Source organism: Fusarium mangiferae, assembly GCF_900044065.1.
Source record: "Fusarium mangiferae strain MRC7560 genome assembly, contig: FMAN_scaffold004, whole genome shotgun sequence".
Classification (NCBI taxonomy): Eukaryota; Fungi; Ascomycota; class Sordariomycetes; order Hypocreales; family Nectriaceae; genus Fusarium; species Fusarium mangiferae.
In genome coordinates this window covers 2,765,560-2,793,296 of record NW_024573924.1, presented here as the reverse complement: position 1 = coordinate 2,793,296, position 27,737 = coordinate 2,765,560, and the positions used below count along the sequence as shown (strand labels likewise).

Sequence of the window (27,737 nt, the reverse complement as noted above, 5' to 3'; positions counted from 1 at the left end):
GCAGTGGGTGCACCAGAGAGTAAGAGATCAATAGTTTGTTGAGAGTTGCCAATGATGTAATATAGAACATCACCAAGTGCTTTTTGACTGCATTATCCTTATCCTATGGACCTGTCCTTATGCTTCGTGAAGTACTTCATACTTCTCTTCCGTCCATAGTCCTTTTCATTAGTCTCTAGGACGGCCAACTTCTCTATTTCCTGTTCCTCATCCTCATCCACCTCAGGGGCCATCTCCTTCTTTGGTTCTCTCAGCTTGAGGGGGTCCCTTGGCTTTGCACTTGCCCCCTTTTTGACATTAGCCATCTCCTCCACAATATTGTTATCGCCGTCCCCAAGACTGATACTGCGAAGCGACTTAGCAGTCTTGGTGACATTGAGATCGCAGTTCAGATAGCCAGCCCCCTCTCTGCTTCGATTCCAGGCCTCAAATCCAAGAATGTACAAGAAACTATCCATGATGCGGTCTTCCCACTGGATGGGGTCGAAAGCAGCCTTGGAAGAGAATACTTGTGTCGCAACTAAGGCTTTGATGCATTGAGATATCTCTTTCTGGATTGCCTCATTCGTGCTTGGTAATTTGCCGTCATGGGCTTCGATGTACGACTGGAAGCGCGAAAGGTAGCTGCGGAATGCTATAGGGACCCAGTACTTATAACCATCTTCAGAGACGAAGTCTTCACGAAAGGATTCCATGGCTCCGAGAAACCACAGAATGGAAAGGATAGCATCGATGGCATTCTGCCACTCTCCGTTCAGATGTCTCCACCGCGATGGATCTATCTCACGTTCTTTAGGTGGATTCGTTTGCGGCAGCGTTGCCAATCGTAACAGTACATCCACTTCTCCGATTGCGATGAGTCCCTTGATGCCCGTGATCCGTTCAGTGCCGCTGAATACATATGAGTTCGTTGATGTCCATCGCGTGATCTGCATCGCAACTGGTCGCAGCTGTTCTCTCCCCTTTACAGCTCGACTGAGCGGTACGGTATGAATGGCGTCGAGAACTGTGTCGGAGAAAAGCTTTGAGTCTGAGGTAATATCTCTCGGCCGAGAAGTCTGAGCTTCGCCCGCAGCTACCACTTTAGCGGCCAGTGTTTTGGCGAAACGGCGGACGTGGGGAGCCCATTCTTCCCGGGATTCGCGTGGCACGATAATGAGGGGTTCACGGTTGTTGCCATGTTCTGCCACGAAGGACTGATAAGAGCGTTTGTACCATTGGTCTTGACGTTGAGAGTGAGTGGCGACCACTTGAAAATGCTGCGACAATAGAGCCTTAAGCTCGTCGGAGATTCCTTCGAACCCCTCCATGGCCAGCTTTTGCTTTTTTATGATGAGTTTTTTTAATTGTGCAAGATCCATTCTGGTTACGGATGGTCCCTCTCTTTTTAATAGCCTGTTGGTCATGGCGGCTGCTCAGCCACGCCGCTTGACTCATCTGACTAGAAACCTGTGTTAAGGCTTTAAATAAATCCGCTAGCGCCTACCACTCTAGGATTCTTAGCGCGAGCCAGGATAAATGTGTTACAGATATATGATCAAAAACTAAATATTAAATTAAGCGGAGGATATCAGCATCTTGCATTATTTCTTTCCTGACTGTGAAATGGAGCACCTCTCTCCATCCAAGACTCTGTCATGACTTCATTCTCAGCACGCGACAATATCAAGTCCCGTTCCGTCAATCGCCGCCTGCATTCCGTTGATGCAATGGCCCTTGTTACGCAAGTTTCAAATAACGAGGATGTAACCAGCAGTGCTACATATAATGCCTGTCTGGTTCCCTCTCATCGAGGAGAACTTCCTCTATCAATTCCATTCGCAAAGTGCCAGTGAAAAAGATGTCGTTTGGATACGGTGTCGGCGACGTCATCGCCGTGCTAGGCCTCTTCGAGCGCATTGCCATCGAGCTACGAAATTACAAAGACGCACCTACTCACTTCCAACAACTCCGTACCGAACTAGATCTACTGCGGGGTACTTTGAAGCGTGTCTTGTCCCTGGAACCGGAGGGTGATGCGGAGCGCGAAACTTTGGAGCAGATCAGAGCCATCGTCATCTGTTGTGCGCAGCCTTTACAGTCCATGGCTGACAAAATGAGAAGCAAAGAAAGCAGTTTGGGCCACTTCAGAACAACTAGAAGTCTTGTCAGTATCGGGACAAGACTTCACTGGTCTTTGATTGATCAAACCGATATCGAGGGACTCAGAAAGATTCTTCTGTCCCAGATGACCGCCATCAACACACTGTTGAGTATTCAGCAACAGTGAGCTTCCCAAGAAATTTCAGACCATGGCCCGAACGACTGACGTAGAGACAGAGCTCGGATCCAGCGACTTGTACTACAAATGAAGGTTAGCGAGAATCACCAGACGTTGGCGATCGAAAAGCATACAAATGCCATAGCGGGACAAGCTACCAATATCCTGGCTATTACATCCAGAACCCAAAGCACAATCGACACTCTGGCTTTACAGGCCAGTGTGCAGGCGGAAATCCATTCGAAGCAGGCAGATGAGATCAACCAAAGCTTGAACTCTATTGAACAAAACATGCGTCATATGACGCTGAAATCTGAACAATGCACCACTGTTGTCCGTCGTCAGGCCATCTTCATTTCTCGGCAAGTTCAAAACTTGTTTTACCTTATGCAAGAGATAAAGAAGCTTTTCATCTTGTACATATCCCTCTTACAGAGTTTTGCTACTTGGCTAACTGACTCGTGGTCTTGCAAACTGCTCGAAAGAAATGCTGCAAGCGATAAGCCGTAACACGTGGGGTGCCACTGACAGGAATACGAAACCAACCTATACTAACAATAATCCAGGCGCATGCTACTTGATATACGTGGGCAAATGAAACGTATGATACGCGCCATTGAAGCCATACCACTTCATCTCACACTCGACATTGTCCGGCTAGACGATGTCCATGGAGAGAGCTGGGCCCTGCCACTACAGGCATGTAGGACCTGGGAAGTAAGTTAAACTGGTCTCAACAACTGAGAACCAGTGATTGATAGTCAAAGTCCTTTAGAGAAATGCTCTTGTTCGTTGTGTATGCAAACAAAAGACCCGGAGCGAACTACATCACACAGAATCTCTTCGCGGTGACGCAAGCGAAGACGGGCAAGGGAGTCGACCAAGAGACGTGGGAAGCAATGATAAAACCAGGCTTTCATATAGAACAGGCGGTAATACTGAAGGGTTCCCACTCTTCCAAGAGATGCCTGAACCCAAAGTGTGCCGGGATGCTTCAGGATGAAGTCCTCGAGTTCGAAGACCGTCAAGTTTGGTGAGCGACATGATCTATGAAATTCGCATTTATCGGCCGTCAACTGATCAGAGAATTGGACAGCAATATTTGTTCCCGGTCTTCAAAGACAGCTTTCACAACGACGCCATTGATCGGCCTATACAATGAGGCTCCCTACTCGCACCATCCTGTGTAGCGATTCACAAGTCGAAACAATACCAAGGGAAGTTTCGGGCCCCATCTACCTTCCATAGCTATGGATGAGCAAATAGGAACTTTCCTCAGGGTTAAGCTCTTGCAACCTACCGAGCCTATACAAGATATCGAAGAAGCCTATCGGCGACTGGGCGAAGACCCTAATCACGCCATGGCAAACGCATATGTCGGCCTTGAAATACTTCTTGCAATAGGGGAAACTATATCTGTCGATCAAATTGATATTGCAAGAAATCATCTAGAAGTTGCCGTTGAATCAGGTAATAAGACTCGATACACTTCTTACAGCCTGACGTTCTAAGACTTTTTAGATAGCTCGACCGCCGAGAACTGGTACCTGCTAAGCCGAGCGTGTATGAAAGCAGAAGATTACGAAAGGGCCTACCAATGCCTACAAGTCGCGATATATCTTGAGAGCCGCTGCCCCTCGTTCTGGATCACACTTGGGATTCTATACTTCAATATAGGTCAAAGTAGAGATTGCCTCGACGCCCTGACCAAGGCCGTAGAGCTAAATGCTCATATCTGGGAGCCTTGGTATAACCTCGGCGTGTTGGTACGTCTTTTCTTGTCTTGAACAAACGGTATGTATTCTAACACTAGCTGCAGTATGACAGTTGCAATGGCCAGCATTCAGATGCCGCTGATGCCTTTTATAAATGTCTCGAGCGGAACCCAGAGCTGTGTAATGTCCGGGCACGACTCGAAGCTCAACAAGCCTACGCGGGGGATATGAACGATGAGCTTTTAGGTGGTACGGTGATCCACGAAATGGTCGACTCACCACTGGATGATAAACATGGATGGTAGAGGAAATTCGCCTCGCAGATTCTGTGTCTGATTCTTGTAGAGTCCGCTTTACATGCTATATAGACTTTGGCCTTACTTGGAAAACAATGATTTTGACAAGTTTGTCTCCATCGGCGCCGCAATGCTGATCAGGGCATCGACCAGTGAGAAAGGTTCTTGTTCTTTCATGTTACAAATTTTACTTCCTGTGTAATGCATGCAGTAGCCTACACAGCAGGTACAATATAAACATTAGTAGCAACAAAATTCCTTTCTTTTTTTCTCGGAGGAAAAGACGAGCCGTTGAGTCAAGCCGCAATTCAGTGGCTTCAGCTGAGGCACAAAACTGGTGGTGGCTGAGTCTTGAAATAACGCCTTCCCGCTGAAGTGCCCAATCATACCCCGGATGCAAGCGCGATGATGGTGGCTGCCGCAGACTGCACGTGAGGCCTCTTTCCGATCAGGCTGTGAGGGAAGACCTCCTACTTGCTCAATCCTCTCCTTGCATCAACAGAAAATCGGATGCTCGCACGCGGCATTGAAGCCATGGAACTTTCCCGACCCGCGGACTCACAAATCGTTGCCGCTTCTCGACCTCGTGCTGGATACGATGTTTCAGCCGCACCTGTCAGGGAGCTTGAGAGAACTATCGCGGGGTTCCAAGCCATCCTGACCGATGAAGACCGCAAAAAGCTGCAGCAGCTGAAAACGACGTCGCACGACTCGCAAAGCATTATCACTTTCACGGCCGAGTTGGATCTTCTCGACAAAAACAGGCGAGGGAAGAGTGTCGCCTCGAGACTTGCTTCATTTTTGCAGACGATTGAGCAGTTCACGCCCATCGTCGACACATAAATCCAATCGAATCCTGATGTCACCGCGCTCATCTGGGGCTCAATCAAACTCACATTTATGGTAGGAAGGATGTGATTTCTACGTACCGCTGACTGACAATATTATCGTCATAGTTTCTTGCCAACTTCGCGTCTTACTTCCAATCGTTTGTTGAGCTTCTCCACGGCTTCGGTTCACTATGCACCCGCTTCGCCGAGTATCAAGTAATCTTCAAGGAATCCTCGCGTCTCAAAAGTTCGGTCTGCCAGTTTCACACGGCAGTCGTTACTTGTTGCCAGCAAATCGTCTTGGCTGTCCGACGGCCTTGTGAGTATGGCAAAGTAGTTGACCGAAGGGAAGGATGCGCTAATTTATCGCATAGTGAAGAATCAGATTCTCAAGGCAATTACACAGTCCTTTCAGTCTGAACTTCGAAGCTACGTGGAAGACATCAGAGCGAAAGCAGAGGAGGTACAGGGCGATATTCAATTGGCCAAGGCTCGGTGTGACCGCGAGGAACAGCAACTACAGACGACAGAGCGCAAAGAGGCTACTGACCATCGGAAACGCTTCAGAGCTTGGGCTGCCGAAATGGAAATCTTTCAAGCGCAGCGAAGACGAGATGCATTAGGTTGGGCACGAATGATCTTTGCCGACAGCCAAACTAACTCGCGGTCGCAGAACATAAACGTCGTCGCCTTCTTGAGGACTTATCGTCATTCAACTTCACTTCGGCTTTCAACAGCACACGAAACAAGCGCCATGTAGGCACGGCCAAATGGGTCTTTGACACTCCGGAATTCCAACAATGGGTGGAAATCAATGGGTCTCCCGTTCTTCATATCACCGGAAAAAGTGAGTCATCTGCTACTCACAAGAGCGAAAGACTGGAGCTGACTACTGTCTCAAGTTGGGTCTGGTAAAACAGTCTTGTCGTGAGTAGTGACCCTCCAGGTACCCAAGCCCACAAAACTTACCATTATCGACCCCAGGTCCTCGATCGTTGAGAAGCTGTCGCAGATTCGGCCACCTCAACAATTCGTGTCGTTCTTCTTTGCGCGGTTTGATGATCCGCTTAGCCTCAACGCTGAGACAATCATACGTTCCTGCATTCAACAGTTAGTATCAGCCATCGACATGGACACTCTTGACCCAAAGGTCGTTTGTGCACTTGACGAACAGCTCTCTCAAGCCAGGCTGGCTCTGTTCTCCTTCGAATTCCTTTCAGATCTCTATTTGTCTGCGGCTAAAGCCATCAAACAATGGTTTATAGTCATTGATGGCTTGGATGAGTGTAGCACTGATCAACAGTCCAAGCTGCTAAAGTTCTTCCAAGGAATTATTTCGAGGAATGATACAACGCGCAACATAAGTCTTGTCTTCGCCTCTCGAGAGACATGCACCAACACAATCAGAAGCATTTTCCCCGAGTCGCAACGACTGGTCACAGGTCTAGAAAGTACTAGCGTCGACATCGATTCATATGTTGACGACATCATTATTGACAAATTGTCAACTGGCGAACTGGTTGTTAGTGACCCCAGGCTATTGAAAGAGATTCTGACAACAATTGCTTCCAAGGAGCAGGGAATGTGAGCATCCTTCAGCTAATTCAAAACTGACAGAACTAACAATTTTACTTTGCGGTTAGGTTCTTGTGGGCCTTTTTTGTCATTGAAGATATATGCTCTGGGAAGACCGACAACGAGATTCGACAAGCACTTCAAAATATCCCCGGTGACCTTCCGGCGACTTTTGACCGTGCGCTTAGTCGCATTGTTCAAAAGCGCAATCAGGACACCGCCAAGAAGGCCTTCATGTGGACAAACGCAACATTACAGCCATTGACCTTGTCACAACTCCGCGAAGCACTATCTATCAAGCCTGGCCAACACACTCTGCGACAGGAGGATCTTATCAGCGGAATAGAACGATTAACTGCTTGGTGTGAGAACTTGATTTATGTGGAGGAAACAGACAACACAGTTCGCTTCAGCCATCATTCCATTCAGGAGTTTCTCTTGGCGTCAGATTCAGGTGAACATGAGGCCCTCCACATCGATCACGACCAGTGTGATAAGCTTGCTGGCGAGGTCTGCATTACTTATGTCAACCTTGACAACTTCCAAACGGCAATCACAGAGAGTAAAAGGCAACCTCCGACTCAATCCGCTATGAGGATCGATCCAAGTGGAATAGCCGAGCAGACGATACAGTCCGCCATTCAGGGTGGTGTTGGAACACGCGTTGGTCGCCTCGCTCGCCAATTTGTCAAGGCGTCAAAACCAAATAAGGCATCAACAGGGACTGAGTTTTCCCTGAGTTCTCTCATGCCAGTTACCAGTATGGCCCAAGGGACCGCAGACTATCCCTTTCTCGAATATGCTTCGACGAACTGGTTCAAGCATACCAAATACATCAACAAAAAGGAGACGGAGGTCTGGAGACTTTTCGGTCAATTGGTTCAGAAGCCCGCTCAGCACTCGCAAGGCGAGCCTTGGCATAGTACGGAATGGAAGAACGAAGCCTTGCAGGGGTTTCCAAATCATGACGACTCGAGATCAAAATGCTTTAGCGATATTTTTCGTGCCCAACTGAGTGGCGAGATACATGGCATCAAGACGGCTTCATTTGACGTGCCAGAACTACACCACCTCCTCCGTTCCTTTATCTACGCTGAGTTGAACGACTACGGGGCGCTCGCATGTCGATCCTTTCAATTGGCAATAGAATTATATGCGTTTTCAGATGAGCTTAATAGGCTTCTTTGCATTCTCACGGCTAACAAAAATTACATGGCCTGCGGAAATGACTGTGCAAGCTTTGCACCTTCGGGCCTGGACCATCAATGGCTCATGGAAGAGCTCAGAAGAGCAATCGTCCGTGGAATTCCATACTTCCCAGCCTTGAAAGGACATGTGATACGATCTTCCTGTGATTGCGCAGATTCATCTCCTCTCGAGTCCAGGCGCGATATATGCCATGTGCTAGAAGCAGGTTATCGACAAGAATTCGAGCCGCATCTACAGGCTTTCGCTATCATCGTGGAAAGGATGAAGGCCAAAGCCAGTATACCCATCATCAGTGATTTGGAGCATTGGTGTCTTGCTAAGGGACGTGCGTTGACTGAAACCAAAAATACCCACGGCATGCTTTTAATTGATGTTCTGATACAATGGCTCGTGGCAAGTTGCGGTCTTCTCAACATAGATATTCTTCTTCCCCAGGGCTCCCCAGGGCTCCCCAGCGAGGTTTAGAGCCCTCTCAGACCCTATCGCCAGATTTATGGAATATGTACCGACGCTAACCTTTGCGCGAGACGGTCCATATGCTCGTAGATCACCTTATATATTACCTCCCACAGAATATACCATCTGCTTTCTGAGCCTCTTGGAGGATGGGTTCCTGGATCAACTACCTCCAAAGAAGGAGGAAGTTGAGCAGTATGCTTTATCTGGCGCCCTGATCAAACTCCATGGAGAAACCATAACAACGATATTTCGCGTTTACGTCATGCCTACTCTATGGAAATCCTACATGGCGACTTACATTGTAGAGACCTTATTCCGTGTATATTCGCTGCCCGCTCCTGAGCATATAGTGCATGCCCATGAGGATTGTTTCCGAGAAGCAGTGTGGCAAAACAACTGGGACATTGCTGCAGCTTTGGCTAAGCATCAGCCAGCTCTTGTCGACGATGCGATGGACAGTGGGCACTTCGATTCCATCAGAGAAGCTCTCCTCTGCGATACTTGCTGGCTACGCATGCAAAATATGGTGAGGCACCTGACCTCAGAGAAGATGTATCAGTATTCCTTCAAACTATGTGAGGGTCACAACTTGATGTTCAAAAAGATTCCTGATTCGCTTCAGGGCATACACGATGCTAAGAAGAAAACCTTGCTCTGCCCGGGACATAGCACAGATGCGTTGCCTGAACGGGAGGGAAGATTGAAGTGGGTATAATTTTATTTCTGATCATTATACAATGAATTTCTATCGCCTCTTGTCTGATATGGATTCTCGGTCAGCACCAGCACTCAAGGTTCCTCATGTATCCCCCCTCACATCCTTAGCTTGCTTCGTCCTGTCCGAATCCGTTTGATCTCCCGTATTAACAGTCCCCTCCTTCTCCACCATCATAATCACAGCATTCTCCGCCACAGGCTTATGCGTGACTCCCTTTGGCACGACATACATATCCCCCTCCTTCATAACAACAGACTCTTCTCCTTGGATCTCCATCGTCAATTTTCCAGAGAGTAGATAAAAGAGCTCTTCAGAGTCGGGGTGTGCGTGCCAGATGAATGAACCGTCGATCTTGGCGACTTTGACGTGATGGTCGTTGACTGATGCGATGAGACGCGGGGACCATTTTTCGGTGAATGAGGAGAGGATTTCGGGAACAGAGGTTGTTTGAGACATGGTTTGGGAGTTGGGGATGTGAGTGGTCGAGACGTGTTGTTTGTAGTTGAGACTTTTGGCTTAGAGCCTATATCAGAATTGAGAGAGAAACTTGGTGGTTTGAGTTTGATGAAATAAAAGTGTATTTAGTGATTGGCGACTTATATAGGACTGAGCTTATGGCGAATGGTCCCCACTATGTCGTTTACAAGGCGCAAGGGCGTGAGATTTGTGGATGGGAAGAGGGTCTCGCTAATTCTGGCTTACAATCCGCGCCTTGCTATTGGCTCATGCTCAGTTGAGGCTCAATAGCGACAACTTTGACATTCTCTCTGAGGCCATGTGTTCTTTACACTTTCTCAGCAATCTCTCATTCATATCGAATAATCTCACAAAAGTGACGCCTTATATATCAATACCTCTCTGTTACCTGTGTCGAAGAGTGGTCTAGTGGTATCCGTCCTAGAACCTATAAACCTTCTCTCATTCCGCACCTAAAAATCTTCACCCACTAGGCTGCTCTTCGATTTTTGCCGTTCATGAGTTCGAACACTTCTTCAGCAAAAGTCCCTTGATTCTGGACGTGTTACTTCAAGCGTACCAATGCTCGTCCCTCTGAAGCCATCGCGAGTCTCTGATCAATTCTCTAGATATACAATTAAGACTTTGACTGTTCTCATGTACTTCATAAGCATAAAGTTTAATAAATAAAATTATATAACAGGCGCCGTCCCAGATTTCTAAATCCGTTTTCCTTCTTCTTAGATATTTGGCCAGCATGGTGCGTTACCAGCAACTTGAGCGCGATCCAGCGACGCGAGATCTCTTCAAGAAAAGAATCACGACACTGGAAGGTTTTCGCCAAATTTTCGAAAGCTCATATCTTCTCGCACTCGACACAGAACATGTTGCGATCACAAGTGAAAGAGACCGCGTTCTCCACCAAGTCGGATTGGCGTTCACCAAGACACTAAAGTCTAGACATCCTGCATGCCCAGGGCGTGAACCTGGACTGTTGAAACCAAGGCGACGACTTCGTTATTTCTTCGAAGATAATAACATGGAAGGACTCACTTTGAATGTCAACACGAGTAAGGAGCTTGGAGATGACGTTCTTCGCGTCGGTGGTTTCAGAGGCATGCCTGTTCGTCGCTCCCATCGCTTTGGCGAGCAAAAGACGGTCGATATTGAGGATCTGGAGCCTTCCATCGTAAAGTTCCTCCAGGATCTACCTAAGGACAAGCACCTGGTACTCATCGGCTTCGGGATGGAAGCGGAGTGGACTTACCTTTCGACAAACTTTCCCGCTGCCATACCCTTTTTCTCAGCCTGGATAGATCTTCGCGACATCGTGGTAGACACCGCCTCCTCACCGAGTGTCTGTTCCCCAAGTCTGTTTACTCTTATAAAACTCTTTGGTTACTTTTGGCAAGATGTCAAGCCAGGGAGAGCCTCAGCCGACAATGCTGGCGACGATGTCGTCACAATCTTGGCACTGGCGCATGCTCTCCTTGATGAGAAGAACCACGAAACGCTCCGATTCGAGCACGAATGCTTTAGAATATCTCGTTCGGGCAAAATTGGATCTTTCTACGATGCATCCGAATGTTTCACTGCAACCGTCAGAACCGAAGGAAAACTCCCGCTCAGACTTTCTTCAAGATTCAAGCTTGCGCGGCAATTTTTCGATTTTCATCCGATGGGCACTACGCTGATGTCCAGTGAGATGGGGCTAGTGGCTTTTCGGAGCCAAGATGATCTTGATCGTTTTATTGGCTGTGTGGACGGGATGGTGCTAGATACTGGCGAGACCCTCTCAGCTCAACGATACATCCATGCCAACCCGAATACACCAGAGGGCGAGAAGTTGAAAGAAGAGAAGCGTGTGATGAGAAAGATAAAGAAGGACGCATGTGACGAAGAAGTGGTGGAGTTGGGGGATCTTTTCTCCTGATTTCCTGTCACGTTGGTTGTCACGGAGTTCAGTAAGAAACAAGACTATTGATTGATGTTACGCTCTATTGTTTAATCGATAGCTGGTTCTACATGTATAAGCCTGTACCATCACGCATATATCACACTAAAATCTACTTTTCATTTCACAATACTTAAAAAGACACGATTATCAGTTCTCAGCGTTTGGATCGTGGATGGTGACCCCATGAAGATGTTCATCAATCGCGATCATCTTCACTTTTAGTGGGGTACGCGCTAAGCTTTAGTGCCCCTGCAGTAGCGTCAGGAGACAATTGGGCCGCTGATCGCCACGAGTTTGCCATACCCTAAAGCGTCGAATTTGCCTTTGACATCCATTTAATACTTCACAAACTGAGGCTATAAAACGGCTATAGAAGTCGACATATGAAGGAGACCGATATGCGGCGATTAATTCCCCATATGAAATTATCTGATTTATTGAGGGGGAAAGCCCAGTGCCGATTGACATTTTGGTTGAAGAACTTTTCTAACGGCTGACCAAAGATGGGTGAACACATGATGGGCCTTCTTCAAGTAAGCTTAGGTAGTGATTTCACTCTCCTGCTGTCAATTAAATTCCACCTCAGTAACTCGCCGCAATCGCTGGGGTCTAATGGAGCTCTATACCATGTTATTACAGTGTTTTGTTGTTGGTTGCTCCCTGCGTTGGCAGGATATCTCAGGTGAGAAAATGCCTTGTTGGCATGGACTAGCCAACTTCAGTAAGGTCTCGATATTTTCGCGATGAGAAAAAAGAAAACCCCAACCTCAGCGCGTCGCCAAGTGCGAGAATCTTATCGCATTTCCGGAACATAACAGACCGTAGCTCCCAAGCTTCACCAAGTGTAAAGACATCTTTGACGTCAAGACACGGCGGGATAGCGGAAGTCTCTGATCCGATAACTATTTTTATGAGGCTATTGGGCATTTTTCAACCTTAGCTGAGCTTGTGAACGCCACTTAATTTCTCATCCAAGGTTAACTCAGGGGAAACGGCGCCTAACGGAGGGCGGCGTTGGGGCTGGCCCGCAAAAGAAACGAGCCAAAAGTCAATAGTCTCCTCCTAGCTTTATGCGCTTGGAAATATCCATCATAGCTGCCGATCCTTTATTATTGCGATGCGCAATGGTTATAAACCCAAACGCGCTCTATTTTTGTGACGATTTCTGTTTCTTCTTCAGTCATCTTTTAGACCAGTCACTCTTTTAACAAGATATCTTAGATATCACCACGCTCGCTACAATGATGTTCCCCAATTTCGCTGCCGGCCTCGTTGCCGCTCTTTCTATCTCTGGTGTTAACGCTGGTCTTTGCCGTCCTAGCTCGCAGACCAGCGCGGTGGTTTCGTCTGGTAGCACTACGGCTAAGACTGCATCTGAGACTTCAGCCACGCAGACTGTTGTTGGTACAACTACCACCAGTGTTGAGACCTCGGAGACCACCACCAGTGTTGAGACTGGTGCTGAGACGACCACGAGCGTTGAGTCTGGATCTGAGACTACTACCGAAGCCGGATCTGAGACCACCACCGTTGCGGTTGTCTCTGACACCACCACCGCTGAGACATCCTTAGCCACTACTACTACCCTCACCACCTCTGGTATCGATGTCACTACCGAAGTGACCACCTTCATCACCTTCACCGCTACCGACACAGCCACCTCTGAGTTGGCGACAACCTCTGCTTTCGTCCCCGCCGACCTCTTCCCTTGCGTCACCAACGAAGACTGCAATGCCTTCGTTCAGCTCTGCGATGCCGTCCGCTGCGGCTGCATCAACCGCAACTGCGAGCAACTCACAGGCACCACCACTGCCGAGCCTACAACCACCGCAGCTGTCGACGAGGAAACAACCACGGCTGCTGAGGCCACTACAACTGCTGCCGCCGAGGAGAACACAACCACCGCCCCGGTTGAGGAGCCTGCTACAACCACTCAACCCGAGGAAGTCGCCACTACTCAACCTCCTGCTCGTCGACGTGCCGTCGCTGTCCCTGTTCCCGAGGGTGCGCACTACTGCGATGTTACTGAGGATTGTGGCGAGAAGACCGACATTGATGGATACAGCTGCGAGGTCTTTGGGTGCACTTGTCTTGAGAACTCTTGCGTTGCTGAGGTGCCCAACCTCTGACGGATTAGGGTAGCTAGCCCAAAGTACATTACTTAATTGTTGACATATACGTCAAGCATGAATACCTTTCTTACCCCTTTGGCGCAATAGTGAGATGCTATTATTAGACATTGCTGCCCATTAATACCATCGGATAGGCTCAATTTCTAGTGCTTTGACGAATATTGATATTGATTATTTGACCAGCTTTTGCTTGCTTTCACTGTGTGTAGGGGGGTGCTTCTAACTTCATATCCCGGCTTGATTCTATATGCTAGCTGGCTATACAAACAATGGTAACTTGATGTTTTGCGCCTTCATGATATCGTGACACTCTCTTGCCAACCCCCTTCCCTCAGAAGATAAAAAGTTCTCATCAAAACTGACCTCCAAAAAAGACTTCTTCCAATGCTGCCAATGCTCAAACATGGTGACCGAAATCTCGTATCTCTTATCACGCCGACCTCTCACTGCTCTCTCGAAAGACTTGATCTGATTTGAATCTAATGTTTCCGCCAGTTTCGGTCCTGCAGTCTGCAACCAACCGTGAATCTCATGGACAATGAACTCGAAGTCTTCGTTCTGTACACAGACAAGGTTGATCGTTCTGTACGCCCAAAACTCCGTTATTCCTGGAATCCCGCTAAGGTACATCTTTGCTTCTGCCGTCCCTGCTCTTCTGTAGTAATTCCTGTCTGTCGAGAAACTTTCATCTTCCCCGTCGTGGCATTTACAGCGAAGTGATTCATAGCAGGACTGCCAGATACTAGCAAATGAAGGCAGTTCACACAGGGAGTCGCTGGGCTGTAGATCCGTCACCCACCAGGGCGTACTACTCGTTGATGGCAGCGATTGAATCGCGACGAGAAGATCAACTACCATGTCGCAATCGTCTTCGAAGCGCAGGAGAGTAGATGCAAGAAGCTCCCAAAGTTCATTACGGCGCCTCACATCTTCCCGGCGTTGATGCGAGAAACCGGCAGTGATGGCTCGGGCGGCCGACTCGGCGCTCATCGTCTTGTTAAGATAGTTGCAGAAAGCTAGACTTTCGTCGAGATGTTGAGTGCCCCTAAAGTGTCTCTGGCATCCGAGTGAGAATCTGCGAATCTGCCTGTAGTCCCTTCTCGAAATTGTTATTTTGAGTTGAAAGACCCTATAAATGATTCTTGCGTCGCGCACCTTGCCTCGTCCTCCCAGTCAAGGGTAGGTTTGACTGTAGAAAGAATCCATCCATCTCGAAAAGACACACCCAGCCGAAGTGGCAACATTTTCGGCCTTGATGGGAGATTCAGATGAGGGATTGGCTGAAAGGCAGGCGCTTCGTAATGAACGCCCTTTCACCCTCGGCAATGGATGGATGTCGGTGGCCAGATATTTCTCATGCGCCTCCAGATTGTGGAGATCCTGGCTAATCACGTCACGTGACAACAACAAGTCATGCGAAAACACTTGAGCACAAGAACAGTTTCATTTCCACCCTTGGAAGCCCTTTGGCACTCAATAGCATTTAGTGTCATAACACGATACCCAGATTGGACTTCTACGGATTGGCAGTCAGTCTCACAGCACTGCCATCGACCCCGCGAGCCAGCGTAACCAGCCCTACCGGTATTTCATCAAGTCTCCCTTGCGAAGTTGGGGGCCATGCGACCTCGCTGAAATGTCTCGCGTGAGAAAGTGGTGTAACACCACTGAACCATTTTATTCGCTCCAAGAAGCCTCTTTCATCAGAATCCTCTGTGGTTGGCTGTCATTATGCAGTCAGCCATATCCATGATCCAATCGTTCAGCCGCATCAGCTCATTATCCGAAGCCCTTGTCCCGCAGTTTGTGTGTCTTCCGTGGCTTCCTTGGGGGCTATGTTAATGTCCCTTTGGCCTCAAATCAACCTTAGACCTGAGGAGGGTTGAATTGTTCTAAAAATACTACCATGTTTGGCATCTGCACACCACAAATCAACGAATTCTCTTTTATAATTGATCTCCCGAACCATGAATATTCGCTCAGCCGCAGAGCCTACCTTAGCTGACAAGCTATCCCGCAAGCCTCATCACTCCGTCAAGGACTTTTGGTATGAAGTAACACGGGCTGCCGATGAGCTGTACCACCAGCTCCCGTCGTGCTCCGCCACGTCAGCTATTCGCCATGAAGCTTACGAGTTCATAAATGACCCAGCTCTTCCCTTATCTCGCTCCCCGTGTGTCTCAGTTACTCTACAGCGATTACCATGTCTCTCAACACTCCCGCTGCAGGGCAATCTGCCCCGGTGAACAACCCGGAGGCTGTCGCGTATCGAGAGCGTGATGCGTTATACAACTACTCAACTGGTGTTGTTGATGTTCCACAAGGCTACAAGTACCGCCAGTATCGTATCTTCGGGTTCACACTGCCTTGGTATGCATCACCGAAGATTCAGTTGGGTATGGTTGCTTTTGTATGTTTTATGTGTCCTGGCATGTTTAATGCGCTCAATGGGATGGGTGGAGGAGGACTGAAGGACACCAAGCTTGTGAATGACATGGTGAGTAGCCATCACTGACTAGCATCATCATTTACTAAGAAAGAATCTCAGAATACTGCTCTATACAGTACCTTTGCTGTTGTCGGCTTCTTTGGCGGCACGTTTGTCAACAGGCTTGGGGTCAAGCTGACACTAGCCTTTGGCGGCATTGGCTATGGCATCTACACCATTAGCATTCTGCTCTATACGCACTACGAAAATGATGTCAGAGCTTTCAACATCGTTGCAGGCGTGCTACTTGGCGTATGCGCAGCAATGCTCTGGACCGCTCAAGGAACTATTATGATCTCGTACCCCCATGAACATCAGAAAGGTCATTACTTTGCGTGGTTCTGGGGCATCTTCAATATGGGAGCTGTCATCGGAAGTCTTGTAAGTTCTTTCACGGTCTCATTTCTCTTTGCCTATTCGTTCTCTAATGAAGTGGCATGTCATCTCCAACCGAAGCTAACAAACCTTGCAGATTCCCTTGGGTGGCAACATCAACACTGAAAACAATGAAGACGTTAGTGACGGCACATACATCGGCTTCATCGTTTTGATGTTTTTCGGAGCCGCCTTAGCCCTCCTTCTCTGCAACGCAAATGATATCATAAGAAAAGACGGATCATATGTGATTTTGATGAAGAATCCAACATGGCAAAGCGAATTCTACGGCTTGTACGAAACCATTCGCTATGAACCATTCGTTATCTTCTTATTTCCTATGTTTTTCTCATCTAACTGGTTCTATGTATATCAGCAAAATGTCGTCAATGGTGCATACTTCTCAACGAGGACCAAGGCGTTGAATAGCCTCCTGTACTGGCTGGCGCAGATCGCAGCTGCGGCTATATGGGGGTACCTTTTGGACTTGGAATATCTTCGTCGATCTGTGCGCGCCAAGATTGCACTGATTGTTCTTTTTGTCATGACTTTTGTTGTCTGGGGAGGAGGTTATGTCCATCAGAAAACGTATACGCGAGAGATGTCGCAGGCCGAGGGCTTTGACACGGATTGGAGGGACGACGGATATGTTGGGCCCATGTTCCTTTACATCTTCTACGGCTTTTATGATGCAGCTTGGCAAGCTACTGTTTATTGGTAAGTCCATCGTTCTCATCTGGCTTATGGAGACTGAATGGTCAAGGTTCATGGGCGCTCTCTCGAACTCAGGCCGTCGCTGCGCAAACTACATCGGCTTCTATAAGGGCATTCAATCAGCCGGCGCAGCCATCTCCAATAATCTAGACGCAAGAAAAGTATCGTTTGAGGCACAATTTATCAGCAACTGGGTGCTCTTAGCTGCCTCGTTGATTATTGCATCACCTGTCATATTTCTCAAGATCCGAGATCATGTCGGGTTGGAGCAGGATCTTGAGGGGACAGATGAGACTATGGCAGATGTTGCACCGCACGTAGTCGCCAACTCGGGTCATGCTGGGGACAATTTTGAAAGTAAGGAATCGAGACAAAGAGTTCCTGGATTTACTGCAGTCTAACTGTCATTTCAGTGGAACTCGATGAGTTTGATGTATCTACGAAGCTATTACGTCGGTGGTGATACACTAGCGGTTCGTGATGGGGATATGATTATGATTGCTCGGATACCCTTCTGAGATTTGTTGTGTTTCGAGGCGGATAGTGGTAAACTGTATAAGGATTGGGGATGTCAGACGAAATAAGAAGTCTGGTCAATCGAGTCATTTTGTGCCAATGACATTGCACAGGATGTATCTCGTTTCTCCCGTCTAACGTCATCGTGCTGGACGGCCACTCTTGACAGCCTCAAACACGAGCCCATGCCCGCCACACTTTATTCCTTTGTAACAGCAAATTCCAAATCTTGTGCGACGAACAAATCTTGCCACAATCTCGATTCCGTCTATTACGTCTCCTCTCATGTATCATCTCCTGCCAAGGCCACCTTATCTTAACACGCACTCCATATTATTTCAAATACGAATAAATCTGCCCGAAGAAACTCGGCTTCCGAATGTTAATAATCTTATCTCACAGGTCATATTATGCACGAGTCCGTTGCGGATCATGCCCAATTTGGTATGTCTGCTTACGCCGCGTCTTCCTATTCGCTCTCGCTGTCTCGCTTTTCGCTGCGCGACAACTCGCGAGATGATGATCTTTAGTGCTGATGATTGTGAAGAATTTGAAAATTCTGTGGTATTTGGAAAAAAGGTCTTCCGAAAGAAGAAGGCAAGTCAGGGATGTAGCCAAGATTGACGATGTTGAGGCCGCGTCATTGGGATTGCCAAGACTGGGAAGAGGGATATATATTGCCTTGATAGGAGGACATCTTGAGCTCATTACTCTACGCACTCTGAGTCCTCATAGAATTACTTTACTTGACAATATCGCTATTCAAGATGAAAGTCTTTAATTTTTTGTTGCTTCTTCTCCCTCTGTCAGCAGCTGCATCAAGCATACCCCAAACCCGCACAGTCTCTACTCTTGAACCAGCCTCATCCACCGAATGCTGCCCCTTCACTTACAAACCGACATGTACCAAGAATCTCGAACGAGTGTATCACATCAAACTCTTCTACAACCGAAAGGAAGGCATCACGCCTGAGCAGTTCAACGCGTACTGGGCCAACAACCATACCAAGACTGCTGGAGATTTTCACTTGAGGTTTGGGGTTTACAAATACTCGCAGGTGAGCAACTTGAAGCTTCAACTGCTTACACAAGCTAATTCCTTCGTTAGTACCACTCTACTCCTGAACTTCGAGACCTTCTTCGCGTCCCCGGCGCAGCTCCAGTCCTTGAGTTCGATGGTGCTGCGGAATTCTGGGTTCCAACTATGGAGACGTTCCAGGCTATGGGATCTGATCCGTTCTACAGAGATGTGATTACTCCTGATGAGAACAACTTCATTGATCATTCCTCTATGAGGATGATTGTTGGTTTCGATTATATCATGGTGGATAACCAGAACGCTGTCACGGAGCATGGCCGAACCTTTCAATAGAACATGGACAAGAGATGATAGTGCTCACGAAATAGAGGCGAGAAGAAGGACGGGATATCGGACTTAGTTAATACCTTGCTCGTACAGTCCCAAAACGAAAACGCATACTTCATACAGATAGACAAAATCGTCAAATTCTATGTATATGCCATATGATATGTTATTCGCGCACGTATTCTGCATATTCACTCTAGCTTGATCTCAAACTTTCCAGAAGGCTCGGGCTTCGAGAGCGCCCACTTGATTCCATCCTCCATGACCTTGTCCCATCTCTTGCTCTCAGCCAATTGGTCTCCGAAGCGGCGGAAACCGTGAGGTAGACCATTGAAAACATGTACGTCCGTGGGTGTCCTGTAATCGGTTAGAATCGATAATGGGATCGCTTTTTTCACGACTTACCCTGCCTCAACAAGCTTTTGCCCATAGAAAAGAGCTTCATCTCTCAAGGGATCCAAGCCACAAATACCCAGCGTCGAAGACGGCATGTTCTTGAGCTGCTCCACAGTCGCAAGTCCAATATTCAAGCGAACGTCTTTAGGATCCGGATTTTGAACCTTCAACAGCCCAGTGAACTTGTCGAGTGCCGCGTTATTGATCATCGGAGCGTCCGCATTCTGAACATATGAAGACAAAGAAGGTTCCCTCATCTGCTCCATGATAGGTGCGTAGCAATCAGGATGAACAAGAGCAGGAATCATCAACACCTGACCAGCGAGCTTCGGTCGTGAAAGAGCATCGGGAGCGATGTTCTGACGAAGCGTCAAGGAGGCTGCTAGTTGGGCACCAGCTGAGATTCCACCGACAACGACCTGGCTCGGAACTCCGAGAAGTTCATCAATGTGATCATGAACCCAGTGAAATGCGTCGACGACGTCTTCCCATGCTGTGGGATAAGCATAATCCGGGGCATGACGATAGTTGAGATTGACGACTGTGACGTTGGTCATTACTGCGATGCGAATGCAGATAGCATCTTCAGATGGAATGTTTCCAAAGACATAACCGCCACCGTGGAGATGGATGTAGACAGGAAGACGAGAACCCTCTTCGGCGGAAGCAGGTCTGTAGGTTCGAACCTCGAGAGGAAAGCCATCTCTTGAAGTAACGGTGTAATCTTTCATGTGAATAGGGTAGTCTTTGAGTTTCTCCATCTCGCTCTGGGCCAGTTGTTCTCGGTACATGTTTGTGAGGCGCTGCATCTCCTTCAGGTCAAGATGGCCTGGAATAGGCGGCCTGCTATCCTTGACGGCTAGCCATTCTGCTGTTGCATGTCCATATTGAGTGAAGTCAGCCATGATGAATATCATCCGGTCGGTGCGATCAAGTTAGGGCATTAAAACAAATTGTGCTGAGATATCAAGCAAGATATTGGTAATTTAGGACTTTTGAAGCTATCGTGGGAAATGCCGAGGAAGAAGTCGTCGCATGATGTCCGCGGGTCCAAAGTTGTCGCCGAACCCCTCAACTTCGCCGAACTCGGTATAAGTGACTGCCGAAGCATCCACATAAATCGGCGAGAAGTCCGGGAACTCATAAAATCATGAATTTTTAACGTCGTGATGATTTCTCGCTAGAAGCGAAAAGCTTTACCTCAATTTATTGATTCTTGACAAGTCGACTATCGTCGTAAATATGTGGCTTGGGCATTCGGCAGTTCAATTCATAACCAAGAGGAGCTCAACTCTATTAAGCGCGCCAATCATGATAGCTTCACACAAAGTCAACCAAGAATCAAGCGAACTACGTCACGATATTCATAGTTCACAAAAGGCCCGACAACGTCTCAACGTTACATAGAATCAGGGTCGAATGCAACTTTCGCCCGCATTTTAAACCAATACCGAACAAGATCTGCATAAACTTCCGGGGCCGTCGGAAATGAACATAAACTTTAACGGTTCCTTGGTTCTGCAAATAAAATGGGAAATTCCTCCTCCTTTTGCGTTGATTTGATCAAGAACAGTGCCACGATGAAATTCCTCAGTGTTGTAAGCGGTGCCATAGCTCTTCTACAGAGCGCTGATGCAGCCACTTGGAAGGATTATAAGCCGCAGAGTCGCACGCCGAGCTCGTGTCCTGATTATGTCGACTATTCGCAGAAACCGCACAAGCCGCTTTCGTCTGGCAAGTTGAAGCTGCCTTTCATGAGGCCGAGTGAAGAATGCAGGACTTTCAAGAGCCCAGCTGTTGAGGTGCGGACAGAAATGCCTTGAAATGAGATCCCTCATGGCTGACTTGATGGTAGAAAGTCATCAGCGACATCAAGAAGCGCGTCAAGAACCCTGACCTGGCGCGGCTCTTTGAGAATACCTTCCCATCGACGCTCGACACGACGGTCAAATATTTCGATGCGAAGAAGAACCTAGCTTTCATTGTGACTGGCGTAGGTCTCTTGACCTTTCCTTGAGAATATTGGCTAATCAGACATGCAGGATATCACGTAGGCAGACAGATCCCTTTCAAAGAGATAGCCACTAATGAAGAACTGAAGCGCACAATGGCTACGCGATACAGGCAATCAATTTGCCCATCTGTACAAGCTTCTTCCCCAAGACAAGAACTTGAAGGCCCTCGTCAAGGCTATCATCAACACTGAGGCAAGATACATCTCCGAGTACCCGTATTGCGGTATGTGCCATGCTGTTCCACCACAAGAGACTATGAGCTAATTGAGAGTGCCAAGGCTCCTTCCAGCCACCGCTCGAGAGTGGCTTGAGCCCTTCAGTCAATGTATGAACCCCGAGGAAATGTTATATCATAACTGATCTGGCAGTACTAACGCGATGAACAGGACTATGCTACACTTGTTACCGTCAATCCGTGTGTTCTGCCCAAGACCCCATGTTTTCCCTGGACTCAAACTAACACCATCGGTCCACAGACCAGTCGATAATCAGACAGTATTCGAGTGCAAGGTATGTCACTGCCCTGACATGCTACCATACCATTTGCTAACTACTTTCAGTACGAGCTTGACTCTCTGGCTGGCTTCCTCAAGATCGCACGATCATACTATGATAATACCAAAGACGCTTCTTTCATCAACGACAATTGTAAGTTAGCGGATTCATTGTGTTTTCACTAATTTACTGACATCCGACAGTCAAATCTGCTATGAAGCAGATCCTTCGAGTCATCGATGAGCAATCTCAGAGCACATGGGCCGAAGATTGGTCTTACATCAGCTACTATAACTGGACTGGCCAGGCCGGATCACTCTCACCACCAGTGCCTAACAGCGGAAACGGCGAGCCCAAGCTAGCCAATGGTCTCGTTGCGTGCAGCCATCGTCCGTCAGACGACCTATCAGTCTTTAATTACATCACTTCCGACAACGCCATGATGTCAGTTGAGCTCGATAACGTTGCCGACGTATTGGATAAAGTCGGAGGCCAAAAAAGCCTTTCTACAACGCTGCGTGGTCATGCCGAGACAATTCGACAAGCTGTTTGGAATCATACTCTCACTTCGAATGGTATTTTCGCTTACGAGACCAATGGATATGGCGGCCAGTACATTATGGATGATGCCAACGTCCCTAGCCTCGTATCCCTGCCATATCTAGGCTTCCTCAAGCGCGACGATCCTACATACAAGAAGACCAAGTCTGCTCTTTTCTCGCGAGCTAACCCTTATTACGCCGTTGGAAAGAAGTTCGGTGGAATTGGTGGACCGCACGCGAATGCTACTAACCCATGGCCTATGGCACATGTCTCAGCTATCTATGGAACAGATGATGACGATGAGATCACTGAGCGACTCAATATGATCATGGAGAATACTGCAGGTCTAGGGTTGATCCATGAGAGTGTGAATATTTACAACTCCTCTGTTTTTACACGACCGTGGTTTGCTTGGGCCAATAGCTATTTTGCCGAAATGGTCCTGGATTTGGCCGAGAGAAAGCCTGGGTTGATTTTCAAGGATGATAAGCCATATGTCATTTAGGACGCATCACCTAGGAACACGATAGATTACTCTGAATGCGTGCTCAACAAAGAGTAACCATTCACAATCTTCCGCTTAAGAGTCTGGTCTTGTTCCAGTATCGAGTGCCGAGAAGATTACAATAAGCCGAAATGGTACTATGTTGTTGAAAAATACTTACTAATTTAACCTTAAGCAAAGAGTTAATCTCAAATTTGTGCAGGTAGCAACAGAGGTCCACGTGCATAGTCAGTTTGGATATCATTGCAGACGAATATTGAAGTATGAGTGAGGCTCAGCAGTGGCCATATGCAAGATAACACAACGCAGAACATTACTAACAGCTTACATGGCCTTTTATTGGGCTCCATTCGCAACAATAACTGCTTTGTCAGAGTGGACCTATATTGATAGCGAATGGGATTAGTGAAAAGAAGCCAATAGGGTGCGACTATCGACGAAGCGGCCGACCAAACAGTAACAGTGGCCAAAGAGTCCACCCAGTTGGCATCGCTTAAGCTATTCTAGAGCAGTCGACGGGGGAAAAAGAAAATACCTCTTTCTCAAAAGGGATGGTGCGGAAGAAATGCATCGTCGAATATGCTCGAGCATGCAGTGAAAACTCGTATTGGTGGAAAGGATATGAAGTTCCTTCACCGACAACCCGATCTACCATATTTCCTCTATTATAAAACCATCTGAATATACCGTCATCTCACATGAACTCAAGCCTCTCAAGACTCAACTTCAAAGCCCCCACAGATTCCTACACAATGCAGCTCATCAACCTCTACGCCCTCACAGTCTTCGCCACCTCGGCCCTGGCTGCAGACTGTTTCGGCAACGGTAACAAGGACGTAGGAAGGTTCATCACAGCTTACTGGGATGCTCGTGAGAGAATGTGCAGTAACTCCGGCTGTACTTACCAAGAAGCTTGCACCACCTCCGGATCTTTTACCGTCAAGGGTCTTGGTGTTGACACTATCCTGAATGTTGAGATCAAGCGCAAGAACACTGGTGGTAAGAAGGGTTTCAAGGACTGCTGGGTAGGTATTCCAACCTTACATGGTAGACTATGCTAATTGGTGCTGTGACAGGACGCTACAGAGTATGTGACCCGATATTTACATCTGACTTATCTAATTCTTCTAGGGACATCATCAATCAGTGCCCCAAGGGTGGCTCTAAGCAGCTAAGTGGATCATGGGAGGCCAATGGTCAGCTGTACACGGTCAATGGATATTTCTCGTTCAACTGAAAGCAGATATTTGCACGAGCCTTGAACAGATCTCGTGACCGGCTTGGATCTCTTCATGAAGCGGTTCTGGGAAACGCGACACGGGAGAAATTTATCCCTTTTGGAATATATCCCAGCGATACGTTTTGTTTCAATAAACGAATCCTATAGACAAGGCTTCATTTTGATAATTATTTTTTTGGAGGTGAATGAATTATGTATTGCCGGTGAAATTCACCGAGACTATCAGTTTTCCCTCTATGTACGCGTAAATGAGGGAGTGGTCAGTACAAGTTTTATGTCTTGCGATGTACAAATTCTTTGATTTGAGATCCACGCTATTTTCCCAAACATCTTGATCCTAACGGAGAGACTTTCGCATGTTCAGCGGGCCGAGCTCAGCTTTCATACCAACATTTATCTTTAGCTGTTTTTATTGATGTCGCTTATAAACGGAGTTTTGCTGTGACGGAGGAAAAATAAGCATAAAGCCAAGACAGACGGCGCGCACGGCCCCTGCAGTAGGTATCGATAAGGGTTGAGGTCTGCAAATTGCTCTTTTCATCTTCATGTTGGTCCCTGTTTCTTTGTTGCATGTCGCGATCTGGTTTATCTTGCGTTTCCCCTCACCAGTCATTCTCACTGATGATATGGCTGCTTGACCCAGATGCGCGTATTGACCCAGTTTGTCCGCGTTCCTCAAACAGATAGATCATATGTGATGATCAGGCCATCCTCATCTGGCGGTTCTCCTCTTACGGCGCGTCACGCATGCGATATTTGCAGGCAAGTCATGACAGGCCCGTTCTCGTGTCTATATGCACTGTGCATGTTTTTCGACAGTCGAACTGACGACTCGGTTCGACGAGCAGAGAGCGAAAGGTCCGGTGTGACAGGGCTTTGCCAAAATGCAGGTTAGTTCTGTCCATCCCATCCCATCCCAGCCCATACCGTGCCATGCAAGCCCAGCCCAGTCAGTCTGTTGCATCAATGTATCTTGTCCACTGGAACAAAGGTGCCTGTACATACGTACGTAATGGGGATGTGGAGCTGACGCTTTGGCCGATGTCCCGCAAAGACGATGCGACCGGCTCAATCAACCTTGCGGGTACAGCCCGATTTCTCAGCGTCGTACTCGCGATGAACAGCTGCAGGAGCTCCAGGAGCGATTGGCCAAGACCGAAGCTCAGCTCGCTCTTGAGACCCCGCGAACAAGGACAGGTTCTATGACCTCACATTCACAAACCCCCTCGACCACTGCTGCGCCCGTCTTGCCATCACGTTGGCCTGATGCCCTTGGCTCTATCACACCAGATACCAACACCCAGTATCATCTCGCGACTACAGCATCATCCCGTGTCTCCAGTGTCCCCGGATCTGCAGATCCGTCGACTGGCCGTAACCCCATATACTTAGACAGCCACCGAAACATGGGCACGGCTATCGATCTACCGACTAACAGGTCACCCATGCTAGATATTGACCTGTTCAATCCAGGAGCTGACTCCAACATGACCTTCGACTGGTGCAACCCGCTTACAGCCCTGGAACCACTGGACAACATACTACTCACTCGCCTATCGCCACGGTCTCTCGCTCACGGCGGCACCGAGGAGGAAATATCGCACGCGGAACTAAATACACTGCACAAGTACTACTTTGAATCCATTTACTTCTCCTTTCCCTTCTTGAACCAAGATCGCTTTGCGGTAGAATCTATGGGAGGCGGTCTTGCCATAAGCGCACTTATTTACGCAGTTGCACTTGCTGGATGCGCTCACTCATCCACTTTCCAGAACAAAGAGTCTGCTTGCTATGTATTAGCAAGGAATTATGCAGAGAGGTGTGAAAGAGATGGCCAGCTGAACGACCTCAATTTGTTGCAGGCCCTTCTCTTTATTGGGAAACATGAGGCTATGGCTGGGAAGCTCGAGAGGAGCTGGATGACACTGGGACGTGCAGTGATGCTATCCAGGCTGCTTGGGCTGCCCTACATGGATAGAGGAGATAAAAGCGATGGACTTCCAGACTCTCAAATTCATGATGAGTCTGGCCTGAGCCTGCCTGAAACGACTGATCAGGTTCTTCTAGAGGAACGAAGAAGGACCTTCTGGGCTTTGTACATATTGCTCAGTTACGTCAAGACACGCACCGGATGGCAAAGCATGCTTGGCGACATAAAGGTCAGATAACCCTATCAACTTTGTTGGCGAGCCTCGACGCGAAACTTAAACTATCTAGGAATTTTACATCAATCTCCCATCACCAGGCTTGCTAAGATCCGACCTAGTCCCGCTCAAGATGCCCTATCTCTCAGATATAGATTTAAAACCCAGCACCGAAATCTCATCCTATACAGGTTGCGTCCTAATGGTAGAGCTGGCACTGCGCTGTTTTGAACATGGACAAAAGCGGACTTCAGAGAGCTTCTGGGATGGCTACTGCGATCTTGTGAAGAAGACAGACGTGCTTTTCGGAATGCTGAAACGTCACCTCAACGCTGCATCTATCCGAGAAGACCCCGTCGCCTTCAGCCTGTATCTGAACTTGCGAGCAACGGAGATCTTTTCCCATGAGTCGGCTATCACTCGTAGCGAAGAGCAAGGTCTGCCGCTATTGATGACAGCGGAGAGTCAACGTCGTGCCACGGCAGCGGCTTTTCAGGTATCAACTGCAGTGCGTCTAAACCTCCCCTCGCCTGGGAAGGCAGAAAACGACATTATAATGCTGCAAGCCATTTTCATTGCTTGGCCGCTTACCATGGCCTTGAAAGCGTTTCATCGCGAGCTGGTGAACGGTGGTGATCGCGATAGCATTAACGGCATTGTTGCATCATCAAGATTACTATTTGCCGCTCTGCACCATATTGAGGAGTCCGGCGGACATTGGCATCGAAGTGTTGCACAGGTGGAGAGAAAACTTCAGGAATGGGAAGAGAAGAACACCTTCAACTCTCTTACGCTATGATGAGCAGAGCATTTCTCAGAGGCCTCGTGATTATTTGTACACCCTTGTTTGTGCAGTGCGGAAGGCACCGGACTCGCTGTCCGCAGCGAAAGACCAATTAATCATAGACTTGATTAATCTCCCTTTTCAGCATTTGTTGTGCGCGTGATGAGTACAATGGTTGTTTATTGTCATGTTTAGAATCGTAGAACTATCTTTGTTGAGGCTATAAACATATTACCTCGCAAAGGCTTCAGTTCATAGGGACTTTCCAGTGTCTTGGCTGAATCTATCCCGTCGAGACATCATAATCATTCATCATCAACCAATGGCGACAAGGGGAATGAATTCGAACAATGAATGTGAGACATTGAGTGGGAAAACGCAAGGGCAGAAGGGTCTTGAAGAAGAAATAGTGAATCCTTCCGACGCTTTGGGTCAATGTAATATCCGCCATTTAGGAACAAACGTAGCGCCAAATTGAGGTAGATCCTGTAGCTAGACCTTTTTGCAGCTGAGGGATGCAAACGCAAGCCATTTGATCTCATTATAATA

The 27,737-nt window shown here is 47.8% G+C and overlaps 12 protein-coding genes across 12 annotated transcripts; 9 read left to right on the top strand and 3 right to left on the bottom strand.

The window, feature by feature from the left end:
• Window positions 1-98: 98 nt before the first annotated feature.
• On the bottom strand, window positions 99-1,310 carry FMAN_09458 (uncharacterized protein; the record flags this gene model as incomplete). Its single annotated transcript, XM_041830305.1, has 1 exon — window positions 99-1,310. One exon carries the CDS (start codon window positions 1,308-1,310, stop codon window positions 99-101), a length of 1,212 nt encoding a protein of 403 aa, XP_041680981.1.
• Window positions 1,311-1,840: 530 nt separating this feature from the next.
• On the top strand, window positions 1,841-4,280 carry FMAN_09457 (uncharacterized protein; the record flags this gene model as incomplete). Its single annotated transcript, XM_041830304.1, has 7 exons — window positions 1,841-2,265; window positions 2,320-2,676; window positions 2,827-2,977; window positions 3,028-3,293; window positions 3,462-3,730; window positions 3,782-4,026; window positions 4,080-4,280. 7 exons carry the CDS (start codon window positions 1,841-1,843, stop codon window positions 4,278-4,280), a joined length of 1,914 nt encoding a protein of 637 aa, XP_041680980.1.
• An 891-nt stretch (window positions 4,281-5,171) lies between these two features.
• On the top strand, window positions 5,172-9,059 carry FMAN_09456 (uncharacterized protein; the record flags this gene model as incomplete). The annotated part of the gene is made up of 8 exons (XM_041830303.1): window positions 5,172-5,174; window positions 5,228-5,420; window positions 5,476-5,724; window positions 5,775-5,948; window positions 6,004-6,028; window positions 6,086-6,685; window positions 6,745-8,210; window positions 8,458-9,059. The coding sequence occupies 8 exons, from the start codon at window positions 5,172-5,174 to the stop codon at window positions 9,057-9,059; spliced, it is 3,312 nt and encodes a 1,103-aa protein (XP_041680979.1).
• A 1,216-nt stretch (window positions 9,060-10,275) lies between these two features.
• On the top strand, window positions 10,276-11,451 carry FMAN_09455 (uncharacterized protein; the record flags this gene model as incomplete). The annotated part of the gene is made up of 1 exon (XM_041830302.1): window positions 10,276-11,451. One exon carries the CDS (start codon window positions 10,276-10,278, stop codon window positions 11,449-11,451), a length of 1,176 nt encoding a protein of 391 aa, XP_041680978.1.
• Window positions 11,452-12,719: 1,268 nt separating this feature from the next.
• FMAN_09454 (uncharacterized protein) lies at window positions 12,720-13,604 on the top strand (the record flags this gene model as incomplete). Its single annotated transcript, XM_041830301.1, has 1 exon — window positions 12,720-13,604. One exon carries the CDS (start codon window positions 12,720-12,722, stop codon window positions 13,602-13,604), a length of 885 nt encoding a protein of 294 aa, XP_041680977.1.
• A 261-nt stretch (window positions 13,605-13,865) lies between these two features.
• Window positions 13,866-14,597, bottom strand: FMAN_09453 (uncharacterized protein; the record flags this gene model as incomplete). Its single annotated transcript, XM_041830300.1, has 1 exon — window positions 13,866-14,597. One exon carries the CDS (start codon window positions 14,595-14,597, stop codon window positions 13,866-13,868), a length of 732 nt encoding a protein of 243 aa, XP_041680976.1.
• A 1,213-nt stretch (window positions 14,598-15,810) lies between these two features.
• FMAN_09452 (putative DUF895 domain membrane protein) lies at window positions 15,811-17,647 on the top strand (the record flags this gene model as incomplete). Its single annotated transcript, XM_041830299.1, has 5 exons — window positions 15,811-16,104; window positions 16,156-16,476; window positions 16,568-17,187; window positions 17,234-17,541; window positions 17,598-17,647. The coding sequence occupies 5 exons, from the start codon at window positions 15,811-15,813 to the stop codon at window positions 17,645-17,647; spliced, it is 1,593 nt and encodes a 530-aa protein (XP_041680975.1).
• Window positions 17,648-18,467: 820 nt separating this feature from the next.
• On the top strand, window positions 18,468-19,072 carry FMAN_09451 (uncharacterized protein; the record flags this gene model as incomplete). Its single annotated transcript, XM_041830297.1, has 2 exons — window positions 18,468-18,758; window positions 18,809-19,072. 2 exons carry the CDS (start codon window positions 18,468-18,470, stop codon window positions 19,070-19,072), a joined length of 555 nt encoding a protein of 184 aa, XP_041680974.1.
• A 185-nt stretch (window positions 19,073-19,257) lies between these two features.
• On the bottom strand, window positions 19,258-20,367 carry FMAN_09450 (uncharacterized protein; the record flags this gene model as incomplete). Its single annotated transcript, XM_041830296.1, has 2 exons — window positions 19,258-19,423; window positions 19,472-20,367. The coding sequence occupies 2 exons, from the start codon at window positions 20,365-20,367 to the stop codon at window positions 19,258-19,260; spliced, it is 1,062 nt and encodes a 353-aa protein (XP_041680973.1).
• A 675-nt stretch (window positions 20,368-21,042) lies between these two features.
• On the top strand, window positions 21,043-23,020 carry FMAN_09449 (uncharacterized protein; the record flags this gene model as incomplete). Its single annotated transcript, XM_041830295.1, has 9 exons — window positions 21,043-21,264; window positions 21,318-21,455; window positions 21,505-21,512; window positions 21,564-21,700; window positions 21,756-21,802; window positions 21,864-21,892; window positions 21,954-21,987; window positions 22,038-22,125; window positions 22,176-23,020. The coding sequence occupies 9 exons, from the start codon at window positions 21,043-21,045 to the stop codon at window positions 23,018-23,020; spliced, it is 1,548 nt and encodes a 515-aa protein (XP_041680972.1).
• Window positions 23,021-23,772: 752 nt separating this feature from the next.
• On the top strand, window positions 23,773-24,257 carry FMAN_09448 (uncharacterized protein; the record flags this gene model as incomplete). The annotated part of the gene is made up of 3 exons (XM_041830294.1): window positions 23,773-24,045; window positions 24,097-24,107; window positions 24,152-24,257. 3 exons carry the CDS (start codon window positions 23,773-23,775, stop codon window positions 24,255-24,257), a joined length of 390 nt encoding a protein of 129 aa, XP_041680971.1.
• Window positions 24,258-25,666: 1,409 nt separating this feature from the next.
• FMAN_09447 (uncharacterized protein) lies at window positions 25,667-27,203 on the top strand (the record flags this gene model as incomplete). Its single annotated transcript, XM_041830293.1, has 2 exons — window positions 25,667-26,419; window positions 26,478-27,203. 2 exons carry the CDS (start codon window positions 25,667-25,669, stop codon window positions 27,201-27,203), a joined length of 1,479 nt encoding a protein of 492 aa, XP_041680970.1.
• Window positions 27,204-27,737: the final 534 nt, after the last annotated feature.